We start from the raw sequence: 15,906 nt of genomic DNA, 5'->3' as shown, positions 1-15,906 counted from the left end.
ACAAACAGAGTGGATACCAAAGGACAGACTGTATGTGATCGTATCTGATCACATCTGTATGAACCCACTCTACACCAGAACCAGAACAGAGCTCGAACCGAAGTCATTCAGCTCACATCTCTGGCCCAGTCTCCAAGTCCAAAAACTTCACTCTGTATATTATCTGTACAGAGGATGTGTTGCCGTTACAGAGCTGACACAGCAAAGGAATCTTTCCATACACAGATGTGTGTGAGAGAAAAAGAGAGAGAGTTTGTCTACTGTTGGATTGGAGGGAGGGAATCTACACACTTCATAAATATTTATCTCACACATCAGTCTCTCATTTATTGGCAATAAACATCTCCTGCCTCTGACGTCTGCAGCTCATACAGGCTATGGAGGGCAGGAAGGAACATCAAGTGATAGGAGTAACTGTAGATGTATTCTAACCATGTCTGTTACATTGGTTTGGAAGAGCGAATATGACAATGACAATATAGTACTTAATGTAATTGTATGGCGCCAACTTTTTGCATTTGTAATATTCAGTCAATTGTAGTTCTCAGTTTTCAGTCATGGTCTACATGACCCTGTGTTGCTAGTTGCTGCAGGTAAATTGGAGAGGTGATGTCCTCAGGACCTTGTATAGCGAACGGACACACTCCTCTCTGCCTTTTTCTGTCTGGAACATTGGCTCATTAGGGAAGCTGATTAAATCGATGGGACGAGGGTCAGGCCAACCACTGGAGGGAGAAATGCTGTGCTGTGATGAACATGGAGAGAGGGAGGAGGAGATGAAGGAAGACAAAGACAGAAAGAGGTAGAGGGACGGAGAAGTATAGGGTTGTTTGCAGAAGTGAAAGGGAAAGAGGCAGGGACAAAAAGAGTGGGGGGGAGTTGAGGGAGAGAGGGATAGGCAGAGTGAGAGAGAAAGATAGGAATGTAGTGTTAGTGATTGTAGTTGGCGGCTCTGAGGGCTCTTCGCCACATGTTTTGTCTGTACAGGGAGACCAGACGTTCCTTTCTAATGGAACCCTACAGAGCACAGGCGAAAAGCCACTCAAATCCTCTATCTAATGAAATAACAATGTGTCTGTGTGTGCCTGAAAAAGAGGGGATGTCAAGAGAAGTTAGGAGTGATGTTACTTTTTCTCTTTTAAATTTCAACCAGATTTTTAATTGAGGACTAATTAGGTTCCAGGAAACCGGCCCTCAAGATTAAAGGAGAGAGTTGAAGTTTCAGAGAGACAATAATGAGGGTATGCAGTACTTTCTCTGTGTTCTGTCTGCCCAACAGCCCAAGGCATTTCATTATCACCCTCATTCATCTAATCATCTGAGTTTCTGAACCACTTTAAATGGGGCTATGATTGTGATTGGTTTGGGGAGCACACACTGTCCTGGTTCTTCTCACTTTAGCCCAGTTTGTGCTCCACTTCTGTCTGATGCGGCAGTAAAATGGATTTTATTACATTCTTTCTTTTTTTGAAACAGAGTTCCAAGTTTTACAAAGTTTTGGGTCCCATTTCTTATCTCCTACTCTTATAATGACAGTGGGCACAGTGCCCTCTGGCCTATTACAGTGACCACCTGTTAATGAATGCCTATCATGTCTAATCCCTGCTGATCATGATAATAAGAATAGTGTTTTTCACTAACAAGTCTAAACTTCAAAGCTCACCTCAAGTCTTGGAGGAATACAACAAGCACATAAGATTTTTTTTATCAAGCTTGTAACATAGTCCCACTCTCATTGAAATGTTACCTGGTCCATTTTCCCTCAGATATTTCCCTTAAAAATAACAAACTCTTCTCTGCCAGACTCCGTCTGCAGTAGGACCCAGGGGCCACCGAGGCGCGGACTCCACAGGGCTCACGAGCTCGTGTGTAAGGAATTGGCACAGCCAATTTGTTTCAGTGTGTGGAGAGCCTGAGTGAGGTGCGTGCGTAGTGGACCTATAACTTGTGAAGATGTGCATGACTTAGACAGTTCGTTTTCAACACCAGACAACTGAACTTTCATTATCAACCACGACGGACATAATACCGTATACAGATCCTGTGCGTACTTTATACGACTTTGGTTGGACTGCAAGGCGTCCACAGGAGAATTGACCTTTCTTTCGCACATGCATAGCGACGCATGGGTGGAATGCTTCTAACGAATAAGGACTTTTATGGAGTTTATTTCTTTACTTCGTCTTTGGATAGCGTTGGGACAGTAGAGCGCGGTTGCAGCTCCCCTTTTCCCGCGGAACTCTACCTGGATGGAAACCATGTCACCACAGCAACAGAACGAGCTGAGCCGCAGGACGTCACTCACCGGCGAGTCCAAGACCAGCACGCAACATGAACACAAGAGGGTAAATTAACGTCATAGGCCAAATCATGTGTTTTTACGCACTCATTCCCGATTCATGTGTGTGTGATTTGCTATGTGTTTCAAAACAGTGAAAATACTTTTTTGGTCAAGTAACTTATTGCAATTGTGTTGTGTTGCGCGCTCTGTGCCCCGTAGCGCACAGGCTCACACGGGGATTGCCGGTGCTATGTTCGGACTCACGGTGTTCGCAGGAGGAGGGAGTAAATCGCCGTTAAACCGAACCCTCCGGTTGTAGATACTAATCAGAATATCTATAGACAGATCCAGGAATTAGGCATATACAACTCAGTTATTTGCTGAAAACAGCACTACTTGTTGCATATCCATGCGTATATGTGAATTGGTGACATTTCAAAAGCGTTTCAATGCTCTGAAACCGTAGATCTTATGCAGTATATCAAATATGACACCTTCGTTTGAAACTTTAGGCCTTTATCATATAGCCAACTGTAGGTTATTATAGGCCAATGATCAACAGTTGGAATGTATAGATTCCCCCTCCGCAGTCTTCTGAATCAGTAGTTGTGGTGTTTGTGTAAAAGCTATGGTGTTCTGTAACCGGATATTTCAGTCTCTGGCACCACTATAGTGTCTGGCTGCGTGGGGACTGGCAGCCTTTTGCAATAGGCTTTACCCACTGCTCTGCTTTGTGTGGAAATAGCAGCTATAAGCAAGCCTGCCATTAATACCCTGACTGCTTAAGTAATTGATCGTTTTAATAACTATTTCATTTATCTGTCCAGTCACAAGATCTACAGTGCATTCAGAAAGTATTCAGACCCCTTGACTTTTTCCACATTTTATTACATTACAGCCTTATTCTAAAATGTATTCAATAGTTTTTTCCCCTCATCAATTCTACAAACAATACCCGATAATGACAAAGCAAAAAAAGGGTTTTATAAATGTTTGCAAATGTATAGAAAATATAAACCGGACATTTTACGTAAGTATTCAGACCCTTGACTCAGTACTTTGTTGAAGCACCTTTGGCAGCGATTACAGCCTCAAGTCTTCTTGGGTATGACACTGCAAGCTCGGCACACCTGTATTTGGGGAGTTTCTCGCCGTCCGTCTCTGGAGATCCTCCTAAGCTCTGTCAGGTTGGACGGGGAGCGTCGCTGCACAGATATTTTCAGGTCTCTCCAGAGATGTTAGATTGGGTTCAAGTCCGGGCTCTGGCTGGGCCACTGAAGGACATTCAGAGACTTGTCCCGAAGCCACCCCTGCGTTGTCTTGGCTGTGTGCTTAGGGTCGTTGTCCTGTTGGCTGTTGGAAGGTGAACCTTCGCCCCAGTCTGAGGTCCAGAGCGCTCTTCATCAAAGATCTCTCTGTACTTTGCTCTGTTCATCTTTCCCTCGGTCCTAACTAGTCTCCCAGTCCCTGCCGCTGAAAAACATCCCCACAGCATGATGCTGCCACCCTTACGGTAGGGATGGTGCCAGGTTTCCCCCAGACGTGACGCTTGGCATTCAGGCCAAATAATCTTGTTTCTCATGGCCTGAGAGTCTTTAGGTGCCTTTTGGCAAACTCCAAGCGGGCTGTCATGTGCCTTTTACTGAGGAGTGGCATCCGTCTGGCCACTCTACCATAAAGGCCTGATTGGCGGAGTGCTGCAGAGGTAGTTCTCCATCTGGAAGGTTCTCCCATCTTCACAGAGGAGCTCTGGAGCTCTGTCAGAGTGACCATCAGGTTTTTGGTCACCTCCCTGACCAAGGCCCTTCTCCCCCGATTGCTCAGTTTGGCCGGGTAGCCAGCTCTAGGAAGAGTCTTGGTGGTTCCAAACTTCTTCCATTTAAGAATGATGGAGGCCACTGTGGTCTTGGGGACCTTCAAAGCTGCAGAAATGTTTTGGTACCCTTCCCCAGATCTGTGACACAATCCTGTCTCGGAGCTCTACGGACAATTCCTTCAACCTCATGGCTTGGTTTTTACTCTGACATTCTCTGTCAACTGTGGGACCTTATATAGACAGGTGTGTGCCTTTCCAAATCATGTCCAATCAATTTAATTTACCACAGTTGGACTCTAATCAAGTTGTATAAACATCTTAAGGATGATCAATGGAAACAGAATGCATCTGAGCTCAATTTCCCTGATGGGTTTAACATAAATAATTGGTCCGTTGAGGAAACATGAGTATGCCTAAAGTCATGACACAAATGATTATCTGTACAGTCCAGAATAACATGTTATTTAGCTGTTTACTTTGAGATAGAACAGGCAATGCTTTACATTGTTGCCCATGTGCCATGTATTAACTTAATAACCAACTACTCTGGTAACCAGGGTTGGGGAGTAACAGATTACATGTAATCCGTTACATGTAAGGGATTACAAAAAAACGGTAAATGTAAATCCGTTATGTTACCAGCAAAAATATTGTAATCAGATTAGATACTTTTGATAAACTAGATGATTACTTTTAAATTCAGAAAGGATGTTGGCAAAACAATTCTTTGACTCTTCTCTTTTTTTTTAATCAATGACACTCGAATCGGCATTGAAAAAAGGCGCAAATGTAAGTTTGTTCCACCTGAGCGAGACTGACCACAAGTCAGAGACCACTATGATGACACACCACATGTGTTTGATGAATCATGGGAAAAGAGCAGGAACAGGCTTTTGTAGGCCACAGTCAAATCTATGTCTTCCAATGGTACAACTGTTGTCGGCATCCAAAGATTATCCAACTTGAATAAACGCTTGGAGGTAATGACAACAGTGGTGTAGTCTACGGCGATACGGATATGCCTTATTATTGATATCTACATAGCGCATTGATGTGAATCACACTGATGCTCTCTCATTTTAACTATCTGCGCCTTACGGATCGTGGTTCTTGTGGATGGCTTTTCACAAATCTAAATGTGTATTTTAACCCAATAATGGTTGAATTCAAGAAGTTTAAGCTGCCTATCAATCATTGTTTTTGAAACCAGTGGACAGCCAGTGATAAATGTGCTCTTGCATCAGCTGCACCGTGCGGATCCAAGCCTATGGGATAAAAGTGGGGCTTTTATCGCTCTGTCTAATTCATGCTGATAAAAAAAAAAAAAAATCCATAGGCCTACTGGACACATGCTCAAACTTGCACACTTTTGATAGACTTAACGGGGAAATCTGTAGTTGCTACATCCATTTTTGTACTTATATTTACATTAATATATATAATTTATATAATTTAATCGTATTATTTATTATTATATGTAGTAGAAAGCGATGGGTTAGAAGAAGCCTACATGACCAACCCATAAAGTAAAATGTAACATCCATATATGGCCAGCTATGTAAACTTTAACATTGATTTATCCTGCAATAGATGTCGTTCAATTGGTAACATACATTTGTGTCTTCTTCTAATGCCTCTTAAGGGGAAAGTAATCTAAAAGTAACTGAATCTAATCAGATTGCGTTACTGAGTTTGGGTAATCCAAAAGTTAGGTTACTAGTTACCTGTCCAAAATTGTAATCAGTAACAAACATATTACATTTAGAAAGTAACCTACCCAACCCTGCTGTTAACATGTTGTAATGCAATTAATCAGCTGTACATTGGTGACCTCAGATGAGGTATGACTGACCCCACAGTTGTACACAGGGTTACCTGTATTTTTCAGAGTGGAATAACATCTGATTTTCCTATTTACGTATTCACTTTATATTTTTTACCTTAAAATAAGATCATCCACCCTCCAATCCAATTTGAACTCCCAATCCAATTAATGAACAACATTTATTGTCCCTCAAAAGGAAAGTTTCTCCAGAGCTCCCTACAGTCTACACCTACAGTACATTACAGGAGACATCCCTCACTGAGAAAGAACCCCAGTCCTCTCCTGTCAGACGGGACACCTCAGCCCTGTTATATAATTGAAACCTCCATTGTTAAATTCACTTCCCTCAAACTGTCTGCTTGGAGGCCATGCTAGCGGTGACTGCTGACACCAAAGTCGATGGCGAGTTATCGCACACATCTTGTGTAAACGTTATCTCTTTACCTCAGACTTGTGCAATGTTTAGGCTGCACCACAGTACGCTTTTTAACCGTTCTTTTATCAGGATATTCTGTATGTGTCTGTCCAGCCAGCCAGCTGCTGCTGTGTACTGTAAATAAGGTAAAACCCATTAGAGAACATTAGTCAGAGTTGAAGACATATTTGGGCTGCTGGATCAGAGTCTCTGCTGTGTCTGGCGTGTCCGTACAGCTCTCTCTGTTTCCCTCCATCTCCACCCCTATCATACCCCTCGCTCTGTTTCCCTCCATCTCCACCCCTATCATACCCCTCTCTTTCTCCTCCACAGAGGATGAAGTCTCTGAGCCATCGTCGACAGTCCGCTCCCTCTCTGGTCATCAACAAAGCCCTGACCAGATCCAGAACTTTCTCCAGGTACGTTGGGGGACCAGGGACATTTCACATAAACTACGTGTAAAGGTCAAATCCTAGCTCAACAAAAATTACACAACTCAACTTTTCCTGCAAATCTCCCATCAATATCACACTCGGAGCTTGAGTTAAGTGGGTTTTCCAGTTAGGATTAAGCTCTCAAGGTAGAGCTCTAAGTCAACAGTTTCCATTCTATTTCTAAGGTTCTCTCTTGGCTAGGGAAGTGGCCATGGGTTGTGATGATCATAGACCAGAGAGGTCAAGGGTCACACTGGCTGAACATGAGGAGACAGTTTTTGCGTGCGAGTGAGTGTATGTACATGCGTACCCTGGTCAAACAGAAGGAGACAGCAGTGCACTCTTAGGAAAAAAGGGTTGTTAGGCTCTCCCCATAGAAGAACCCTTTTTGGTTCCATAGAAGAACCCTTTTTGGTTCTACCTGGAACACAAAAGGGTTCTTCAAAGGGTTATCCTATGGGGACAGCTGAAGAACCCGTTTAGGTTTTAGATAGCAGCCTTTTTTCTAAGAGTGTTTTATCAGTCTGAGTTAGCTGTCTGAAGGGACTGACCCAAACAGGGACACAGAGCAGACATCCCCCTCGCAGCCTGGATGTGTGTCAGGGTCATTACTGCTTAGACGACCCCTGGGACTCTGAGCTGTGATTGAGAGGAGTGGAAGGAGCTGAACCAAGTTTTTAATTGAGTGAGAGTTCAGCCTACGTCTTCCAAATACTCGGAGGGGTGATCTCATAATCTGCACCACATTACAGACGCTTAACAGGAAGGAGCGGAACGATTTCATTACTAAGAGAGGAACAGAGTTTTTCCATCAGTTTGTGTGTGTGTGTTCACATGCTATATGTCAAGGCAGTTGGGAAATGAATGGTTCACATTGATCTCCAGTTGTTGTTACACACACACACACACACACACACTAAGCTCCTAGTCCTAGAGTGGTTCTCCTCTCAGGCATCGCTAATCCTCTCAGATAGCTAATCCATCCCAATCAGGATCTGGGATCTATTAATATCCCTGGCTTTGACCCTCTGTCCAGGGCAGTGAATAACCATATTAAAGAGATACTGGAGGTGTGTTCATCCGCCCTGGTGACTACTAGCCTAACTGACCCCTTTCACAGCAGGGACACATTCCATTTAATTCAACACTTCAAACACAACCACATACCCCATAATGTTGATTCCCTGAACTGAAGTTCCTGCATAAATGTTTAAGATTTGTTAAGATTGTTTCGGTTGTATAATTTGGTCAGGAAAGAATATATTTATTCTGGAACTGTGTTTAGATTGGATGTATACCTGATATTTTCTCCCCAGAGAGAGCTTCCTGGTTCCTGTCTGTCCAGAGACGTGCCCATTGGTCCAGTCGTTCCTGTGTCCTGATAGGGCGTTCCTCCTGCACGGCCACGTCACGCTGAAGACTGGGCTGCAGACGCAGGACAGAGACCTCTTCCTCTTCACCGACATCCTCATCATCGCCAAGTCCAAGTAAGAGCAGGAGAGGGAGGAGGAAGGTGGGAGATAGAGGGGGGAGGATGACAGAAGGGTAGTGAATGAACATTAAATGAGTGTGTCTCTGACATCTGTTGTTTGTCATCCTCAGGTCTCCCACACACTTCAAGCTGAAGGCCCAGGTGTGTGTGGGTGAGATGTGGACAGCCCAGTGTATGGAGGACGTATGTGAGGGCAGCACCAACCCAGAGAGGAGCTTCGTCATGGGCTGGCCCACCTGCAACTGTGTGGTCACCTTCAGGTACACAACAGACATTCTGGGTCTGCACTCTGCACTGCATATTTCTGAGCAGTGAAGCATTGCTTATATATACACAGCAGGGGAGGCTGGTGGGAGGAGCTATTGGATGGGCTCATTGAGATGGCTGGAATGGAATTAATGGAACTGAGTCAAGCATGTGGTTTCCATATGCTTGACGTGTTTGATACCGTTCCATTTATTCCATTCCAGCCATCCCAATGAGTCTGTCCTCCTGTAGCTCCTCCCATCAGACTCCTCCGATATACATTATGACCTTTTATAGGTTGTATATATTTCAACCTGGGACATTTTTACAGGTGGTTCTATAAGTTGCTGTAGAAAGTGTTTAGGTTGCACGTGCTGCTGTTCTGACGTTTATGGTTTATCTTTACCAGCTCTGAGGTCCAGAAGGAGAGATGGCTCTCCCTGCTCAAAAGGTGAGCAACAGATAAGCCTTCATGCTTTCTTCTACTGCAAACGTATGTTGATGTGTGTCCAGTATGTGTTCTGCCTGTGGGCTGGATCCTAACTTTCCTGTTTTTCCAGTCGAATAAAAGAGGAGAAGGAAAAGGATGATCCTAAAACCATTCCGCTGAAGGTGTTTGGGAAAGGCATCGGGAGTTGTGCTCAGGCCGTCAGTAAGACCTTGGGTGTCAGTAACTCTGATTCAACCAATGAGGTTGTCCGACTCGCTCTTCAACAGTTTGGTGTCACGGTGTGTATAGAATCGAGCAATACTGTTTTTTTTTGTCTTGTGTTGTTGTTATCTTGACTAATGTAGTTTTTCAAGTGTTTTTGTTTATCTTGGATCTTAGAATATCTTTGTCTGTGTTCCATAGAGCTGTGTGAAGGACTACCAGCTGTGGGTAAGCTCCAAGAGGGACAACGCCCCTTACCCTCTCATTGGTGAGATTCTAACTAAGGTCTTGTCTACTGGTTGATTCCCTGGTGTGTTAGTTGAATTAGGTGTTGAGTCAGGTGTGTTAGTGCTAGCCTGGAACTAAATCCTACTGGAACCCCTGATCTCTGACCTTTACGCCCTAACCCTCTCCCAGGTCATGAGTTCCCTTTCAGTATCCAGATGAGTCATATGCGGGAGCCCCTGGCCCAGCCGGGCCGCAGGGACACAGTTCCACCTCCAGACAGACAGAGGGCGATGCACCGCGACCAGGTACAGGTGGACAAACAGTGCCAGTTCATCCTAAAGACCCGATGCAGCTCCACAACAACAACGCCTGTGATTGGTGAGGACTGAGGAGGCGCTTAATGTACTAATACTAGTCTATAAAAGGTTTATTAATGGTCTATTACTGGTCTGTTACTGATGGTCCAGGATTGGCTCGTTTTTGCTGTCACGCTTTCTCTTGTTACTCTAGTGCTTCTCTCCTCTGTGTCGCACTGCAAATGATTTGATCTCTCTGTTGTGACCACGTCCTGTCTGACCTGACATCTCTCTCCAGTAGACCCAGCTCAGAAGCCCTTCAAGCGAAGGCGTTCTCTCATCAACTGGGCTTTCTGGAAAGGCTCCAATCCTAACCTCCACAGTTCCTCTACAAACCTCTCCTCACCTGCCCCCGGCTACCTGTTTGGCCAATCGCTGAGCACCATCTGTTGGGACAACTCCCTGCCCAAGCCCGTCATGGTGAGGCGAAGATGTCACAGTGACGTCCGAATGACATCATCACAGTGATTTGAGGAAGTCGGTTGAAAATGTATCAATCTCATCTGCAACCTCTGTCTCTCTCTGTCTCTCTCACTCTCTCTCTCTAGGACATGCTGGTGTTTCTGTACAACGAGGGTCCGTTCACGCGAGGGATATTCCGACGGTCAGCGGGGGCGAGGGCGTGTCGTGAACTCAGGGACAGACTGGACTCTGGGGCTCAGGATGTCCCGCTGACACGGGAGCACGTCTTCATCATCGCTGCTGTGTTTAAGGTACACTCTCTAAAACACGCTAGACAACTCTGAAGTCTGTGGCGGCAGAATTACATCAATTATACCAATGTTATGATGTGTTATGTAGGCCTTATGGCAGACGGAGGGTTCAAGTGAAGTGAAACCAAATGTACTTTCATCACCTGAGGAAAAACAGGTTTAGGCTTTGTGCTTAGTAAATCTGGTCACCTTGTAGGAGCATGGCAGATGAAGCTGTAAAGAAACATGCGGCTGTCACATTGATGCAGTAGTGTTGAGGTTGGGCAAAGAAAACGCTAAAATAACCGCCTTAAACTATATAACTGATCAATGCACCATCATACCAGGTCATTTAATGCTTAAAAATGGCTGCAGAAGTGCAATTTCTTACCGATCTCTAGAGCTTCCGTCCTGTGAAATGACATCAACACATACAGGGGTAGTTGCTGGCTAGCTACAGCGGCTACATTTAGCTAAGGAACTAGCTACGTCAGTCGCGGCGAGCATGACCAGAATGACACGTCGATGAACCACCAAAGGCACACTCCATTTTCTGTTTGAAAATTGAGAAAGAGGTGGAGTTGGACCGTTTTTCGTGCCCAAAGTCCACCTTTAAGCCTTGTGAATGACTAATGTCAGGGAAGGACATTGTAACACTTGGCAAGCAAGGACATTACACCTGTGCCCTTGTGGTGTGTTGTTGTCGTCAATCCAATTATCGACTCGTATCTCTATGGGTGACACATCCGAGCCCGTAGCAATGCAGCACAGGCTGTGCCAAAAACAATAGCTAAATAGAGATAAGGTTGTCAAATTTAATCTGTAGCTCATAATCTGTTAATCTGGTAGGGATCTACTGAATGAGTCTGAAGACGTTAACAGTTACATCTAAAAGTCTATGACAACAAATGAAGGTGTCCACCTAAAACTTCACCTCAAAATGAACTTCAATGACATTTTACTGTTGTATATTTTTTCCACTATAAATTGTGTCAGTCTAGTGACTCTGGTCTCTGTCTCGACATTCAGGACTTCCTGCGGAACATTCCGGGCAGTCTGCTGTGTTCCGATCTCTATGAACAGTGGATGGATGTGATGGAGGAAGCAGAATCGGAGGAGGCAGAGGAGGAGGAGCAGGCACAGGATATAACGAGGTAGACGGACACTTTCCATCCTCACCTGTATCAGCAGTAGCCTACTCGCTGAGTAATGAACCAGGTGACTTCGTTCTGAAAGGGAAACTCCTCTATAGGGATTTAAGAGTGGCAGGATCCACTGCTTCCATCAGCTCAGTGTTCTAATCATAGAGTTTTATCTCAATTGTTCACAAAGCTTTTCAGCTAGCTCCTCTAAATGGGCAGAGCCCAGGGTTAGGGAACTGAAGAGAAGGACTGGACAGCGTCAGCACAACTATAGGCCACTTTAAAGTAGGAAAATATCGGGCAAACTGAATATTCCTCCTGGGCATTCAACTATTTGTTATCGATTCGTTCCACCCAGTCACAAGGGAGCCGCGTGAGTGAGAGAGAGAAAGAGAGTGTGTGTGAACTGTTATGTTATCATTCATTTCTGTGCCGGAAAGCAGAGTCCATGTTCAGATGGAGGTAGAGGTAGCCCTTTAAGACAGATCTAGGATCAGATTACCACGTTACTTGAATCCTAATCAAAACCATCAGGCTAATGAGAAACATTTGACCACGTATCAGTCATTAGGGGCAGCTTGTACCTACACAAATCAAATCAAGTTGTATTATTTGTATTTTGTTGTATTTTAAATTTGTGTGACTGTCATTGTCTATCAGTGTTTTGTTACTAGTCATGTGTTGTGTTTTTTGTAGTCCCAGGAAGAGTAGCTGCTGCTTCTACAAAAGCTAATAGGGATCCAAATAAACAAACCAGCGTCTGGAGTTTTTCCCATCAGGGAATACTCAAGACCCTGTTCATACTGTAAATAATACACATTTTGATAACCAATAATAACCTTTGACCCATCTGTGACCCTCCTTCTCTGCAGGCTGATTGGTCTACTGCCCAAAGAGAACGCCCTGTTGCTACGCCACGTGGTTGCCGTGCTGCACGGTATCCAGGAAAACGCCCATGACAACCAGATGAACGCCTTCAACCTGTCTGTGTGCATTGCTCCCAGCATGCTCTGGGCTCCGGGCCCCAGCAGCCCTGAGGTGGAGGGGGAGGGCGCCAAGAAGGTGAGGGGACGACTGGAGGGGTAATGCACATAAGCACTTTCCCTTGACCCCTAACCTTTATCTAGGCTAGGCTCCACTTAAGCCTTTATCCTGTAACCTAGTGAATGGTCACTCAAACACTGGAAAACCACAGTAGAGTAACAGTTAACATGTAGCTGGGAACTCAACAGTAATGAGACGGTAGCTGGAAACATAACGGGCTCGCTAGGAAATATGCAACACATTTCCTTCAGCCTGCAGGGTCAGCACTGTTCTCACACTCGTCTTGTGATGCACACACACACACACACACACACACACACACACACACACACACACTCTACCCCTTCCCTCACAATGGGTGTTGTTTTTTCTCTAATAGTGTAGCAGTTAGAATTAGAATTATGGCTAACAGAGTTGTCTGACGGCTCTGCTAACATAGCAAAAATGTATTATGCAACAAAGTCTTAGGTTACAAGTAAGTTCATGTGTTCCATAGCCAGTTCAATAGCCCCTAGAAGCTTATCTCGCGTGCTGAGACTGAAAATACAGACAGAGCAACATCAATGTAACCATCAGAGCCATTTTGGTGCTGCATTTGTGTCAGTTCATCACCATATCAACAGAATGTCCAACCCACTCGGAATAGATTGTTCTTTCTCTGAGAAGGTTATCTGGTAAATTCCCATCACTCACGTCACTCCTGCTTTCCTGTTTCATACAGTTAGAAAGCTGTGAAGCCCTTTGTCCTACGAATAGACTCACTTCTCTATCTTGGAGACTGATTTCTCATGAGAAAAACACAATGTGTATTAAATGCTAGTTATTTGTTTAACTCAAGGCCTAATAAAAAGATACATAGAGCTCAGTATCTGTAGTAGTTCCTCCAGGTTAAAGACCTGTCCCCTGTCCTGTCCCTAGGTGTGTGACCTGGTGAGGTATATGATAGAACACTGCCAGGAGGTCCTGGGAGAGGATGTCACCTCTGTGTTTGGAGGTCTACCCCGGAAACGTGCCGAATCGGGTATCTCACACACACACACTAACATCTCTGTTTATGCAAAGATTCCCCTGCTCAAAAGCACACGCCTTCTAATTTTCTCCTCTTCCTCTCTGTCCACCTATCTCTCTCTTTCTCATTCTCTCCACAGACGTGTCTTCCTTCCACCTGACCGACTCGTCTTATGACAGCCTGGAGAACATGCTGAATGATGACAGCAGTGAGTCTCCATGCCTCCACACCTCACGGCGGCGCTGGAGAGCCAAGCCCCTGCAGGGCAGCCTGGACTCGGTCCTCACCCTGAGTGACTGCGACCTGGAGCAGCCCGACCTGGACACAGACCCCGACACCACAGACCCCCAATCTGGCAACCACCACCACCGTGATACGATCACACAACCTGGATCTGGCAACCTCCTCCAGCCCTCAACCCCAGCCCGAGGCAGGACCAGGAAACTCAGCCCAGCTGCGCCCCCCTCCTGTCCCAGCCCCCCAGCTCCTCGGAGAGGGGGGAGGAGGTGCTCAGAGCCGGCCATAGGGTACTCTGTGGCCAGCTTCGTGGCGCGACTGGCAGGGAACGCAGACAGGCTGGGTAGCATTGATGACCTGGCTGGAGGTGGGGAGATGTTTCACAGCTTACGGAAGGATGGACAGACACACGGACCCACACACACAGGGGACTGGAATGGCAGTAAGGGTGTGTGTGAGGGTTCGGGGTCACAAGGTGCACAGACGCGACGCCGGGATGCGAGCTACTCCAGTCTCTCTTCGCCCCCCACCCCCCCCACACGCTCCTCAGTGGACTCCCTGGACAGCCTCCTCTCCCACTCCAGCATCCAGTCCGCTGCATTCTGGCAACCCAGGGTGGGACCCAACGCTGCAAGATTGACTCCCTCCCATGTCCCTCCTGGTCCTCCTGTCCCTCTAACCCCCATATCTTCCCCTACTTTAACCCATAGTCTACCCATCCCAGCTCCAGGCCAGGGGCTCAGTCTCAATATCTCCCCGCCGAAGGAGATCCCTTCCTGGGGTACGCTGAAGGGCTGCAGGGGGCTCCATCCCAACACCTGGTTGAAGAGAGGTCGCAGACTGTCGCTGTCGCAGCAGGAGGATGAGGGGGGTGTGGTGAGTTCCATTACATGTGGTTGTTGTTTATTAGTACTGTTCATTCATGGAAGGTCTCTCTCTCACACAGACTCATAATTTCTCTCTCTTTCTCTCTCTGTAGGTGGGTTCCACTAACAAGACTCTCCCCACTAGCAAGTCATGTCAGGATAAAGGAGGGCTGAAACAGTCATCTGAGGACCCCCCCAAGTCCAGCCTGGCCAGCTGCCCCCCAAAGGCAGGAGGGTTGCAGAATCGCGGCAGGGTGACCAAGGACCGAAGATCCAGTCAAGGCTCGGTGAGCCCACCATCGTGCCAGAGGTCCCTGGAGCATTTCCACTCCTGCCGCTCTCCCTGCTACCAACCAACAGACAGACCCCTCACTGTCAAAGAGCTGAGAGAGATACACAGCCGGGCCTGCGCAGCGAGCAACACAGGATATGACGTCACAAACCAGGGCAGCCGTACCCCTCCCCAACATGTGTTCTTTGGGCAGGGTGGACCCAGCTTGTCCCTAGCCAGGCAGAAGTCCCACTCCCTAGCCCCAGGCATGGAGGGTCTCTCCGGGGGCATGTGTTCCCAGCGCCGGAGCTCCGAGCCTGGGGCAGCACATCTAGGCGAAGTTCTGGTTAAGGCCTCACACCCGGATAGGCTTCACAGAGAGGCCAAACTGGGTCAGAGGTCAAAGTCAGTGGACGGGTCCCAAGACCTGGGGTTGAAGGTGTCCGACACGGACCAAAGCGGGGCTCCGAAGTTTTGCCTGTCTCCCTCTGCCACCAAGGCTGTGAGGGACTATTTCTCATCTCACACGCACAGTAATCCCCATAGTGGGCAGCAGGTGGCGCTAGCCCTGATTCAGGGACAGAGGGAGCGGCTCAGGAGGTGTAGTGATCCCATGCTGGAGCCTGACTTTGACCAACTGCTCTTTGCTGAAGAGTCCTACGTGTGAGACCATCACTGGTTGTGAACAGTCACATTAAATGCTTCTACATACAGCTGTGAATGTACAGGTAGAGTCATTTAGGACCATAACAGAACCAAAACATAGCGCTTATGAGAATCACAGATATAACAACCTGCTTATTGTGGACAAACATTCCTATACTTACAATGCACTTTGCTTTTCACAATCAATTGGTAATAAGACTCTCATATATTATTATAGATTCTACTAAAAGAGCT

General features: G+C 46.3%; 1 protein-coding gene across 1 annotated transcript; it reads left to right on the top strand.

The window, feature by feature from the left end:
* The first annotated feature begins 2,249 nt into the window (after positions 1-2,249).
* Positions 2,250-15,673, top strand: LOC120050828 (rho GTPase-activating protein 20-like). Its single transcript, XM_038997357.1, has 15 exons — positions 2,250-2,345; positions 6,671-6,756; positions 8,088-8,258; positions 8,374-8,523; positions 8,919-8,960; positions 9,070-9,262; positions 9,375-9,429; positions 9,579-9,767; positions 9,984-10,165; positions 10,294-10,458; positions 11,467-11,591; positions 12,452-12,641; positions 13,542-13,644; positions 13,772-14,745; positions 14,849-15,673. Exons 1-15 carry the CDS (start codon positions 2,250-2,252, stop codon positions 15,671-15,673), a joined length of 3,546 nt encoding a protein of 1,181 aa, XP_038853285.1.
* The last annotated feature ends 233 nt before the right edge of the window (positions 15,674-15,906 follow it).

This window comes from Salvelinus namaycush, chromosome 7 (assembly GCF_016432855.1).
Source record: "Salvelinus namaycush isolate Seneca chromosome 7, SaNama_1.0, whole genome shotgun sequence".
Taxonomy (NCBI): domain Eukaryota; kingdom Metazoa; phylum Chordata; class Actinopteri; order Salmoniformes; family Salmonidae; genus Salvelinus; species Salvelinus namaycush.
The sequence above is the reverse complement of the archived record's forward strand: the minus strand, read 5'-3'. Positions and strand labels throughout refer to the sequence as shown.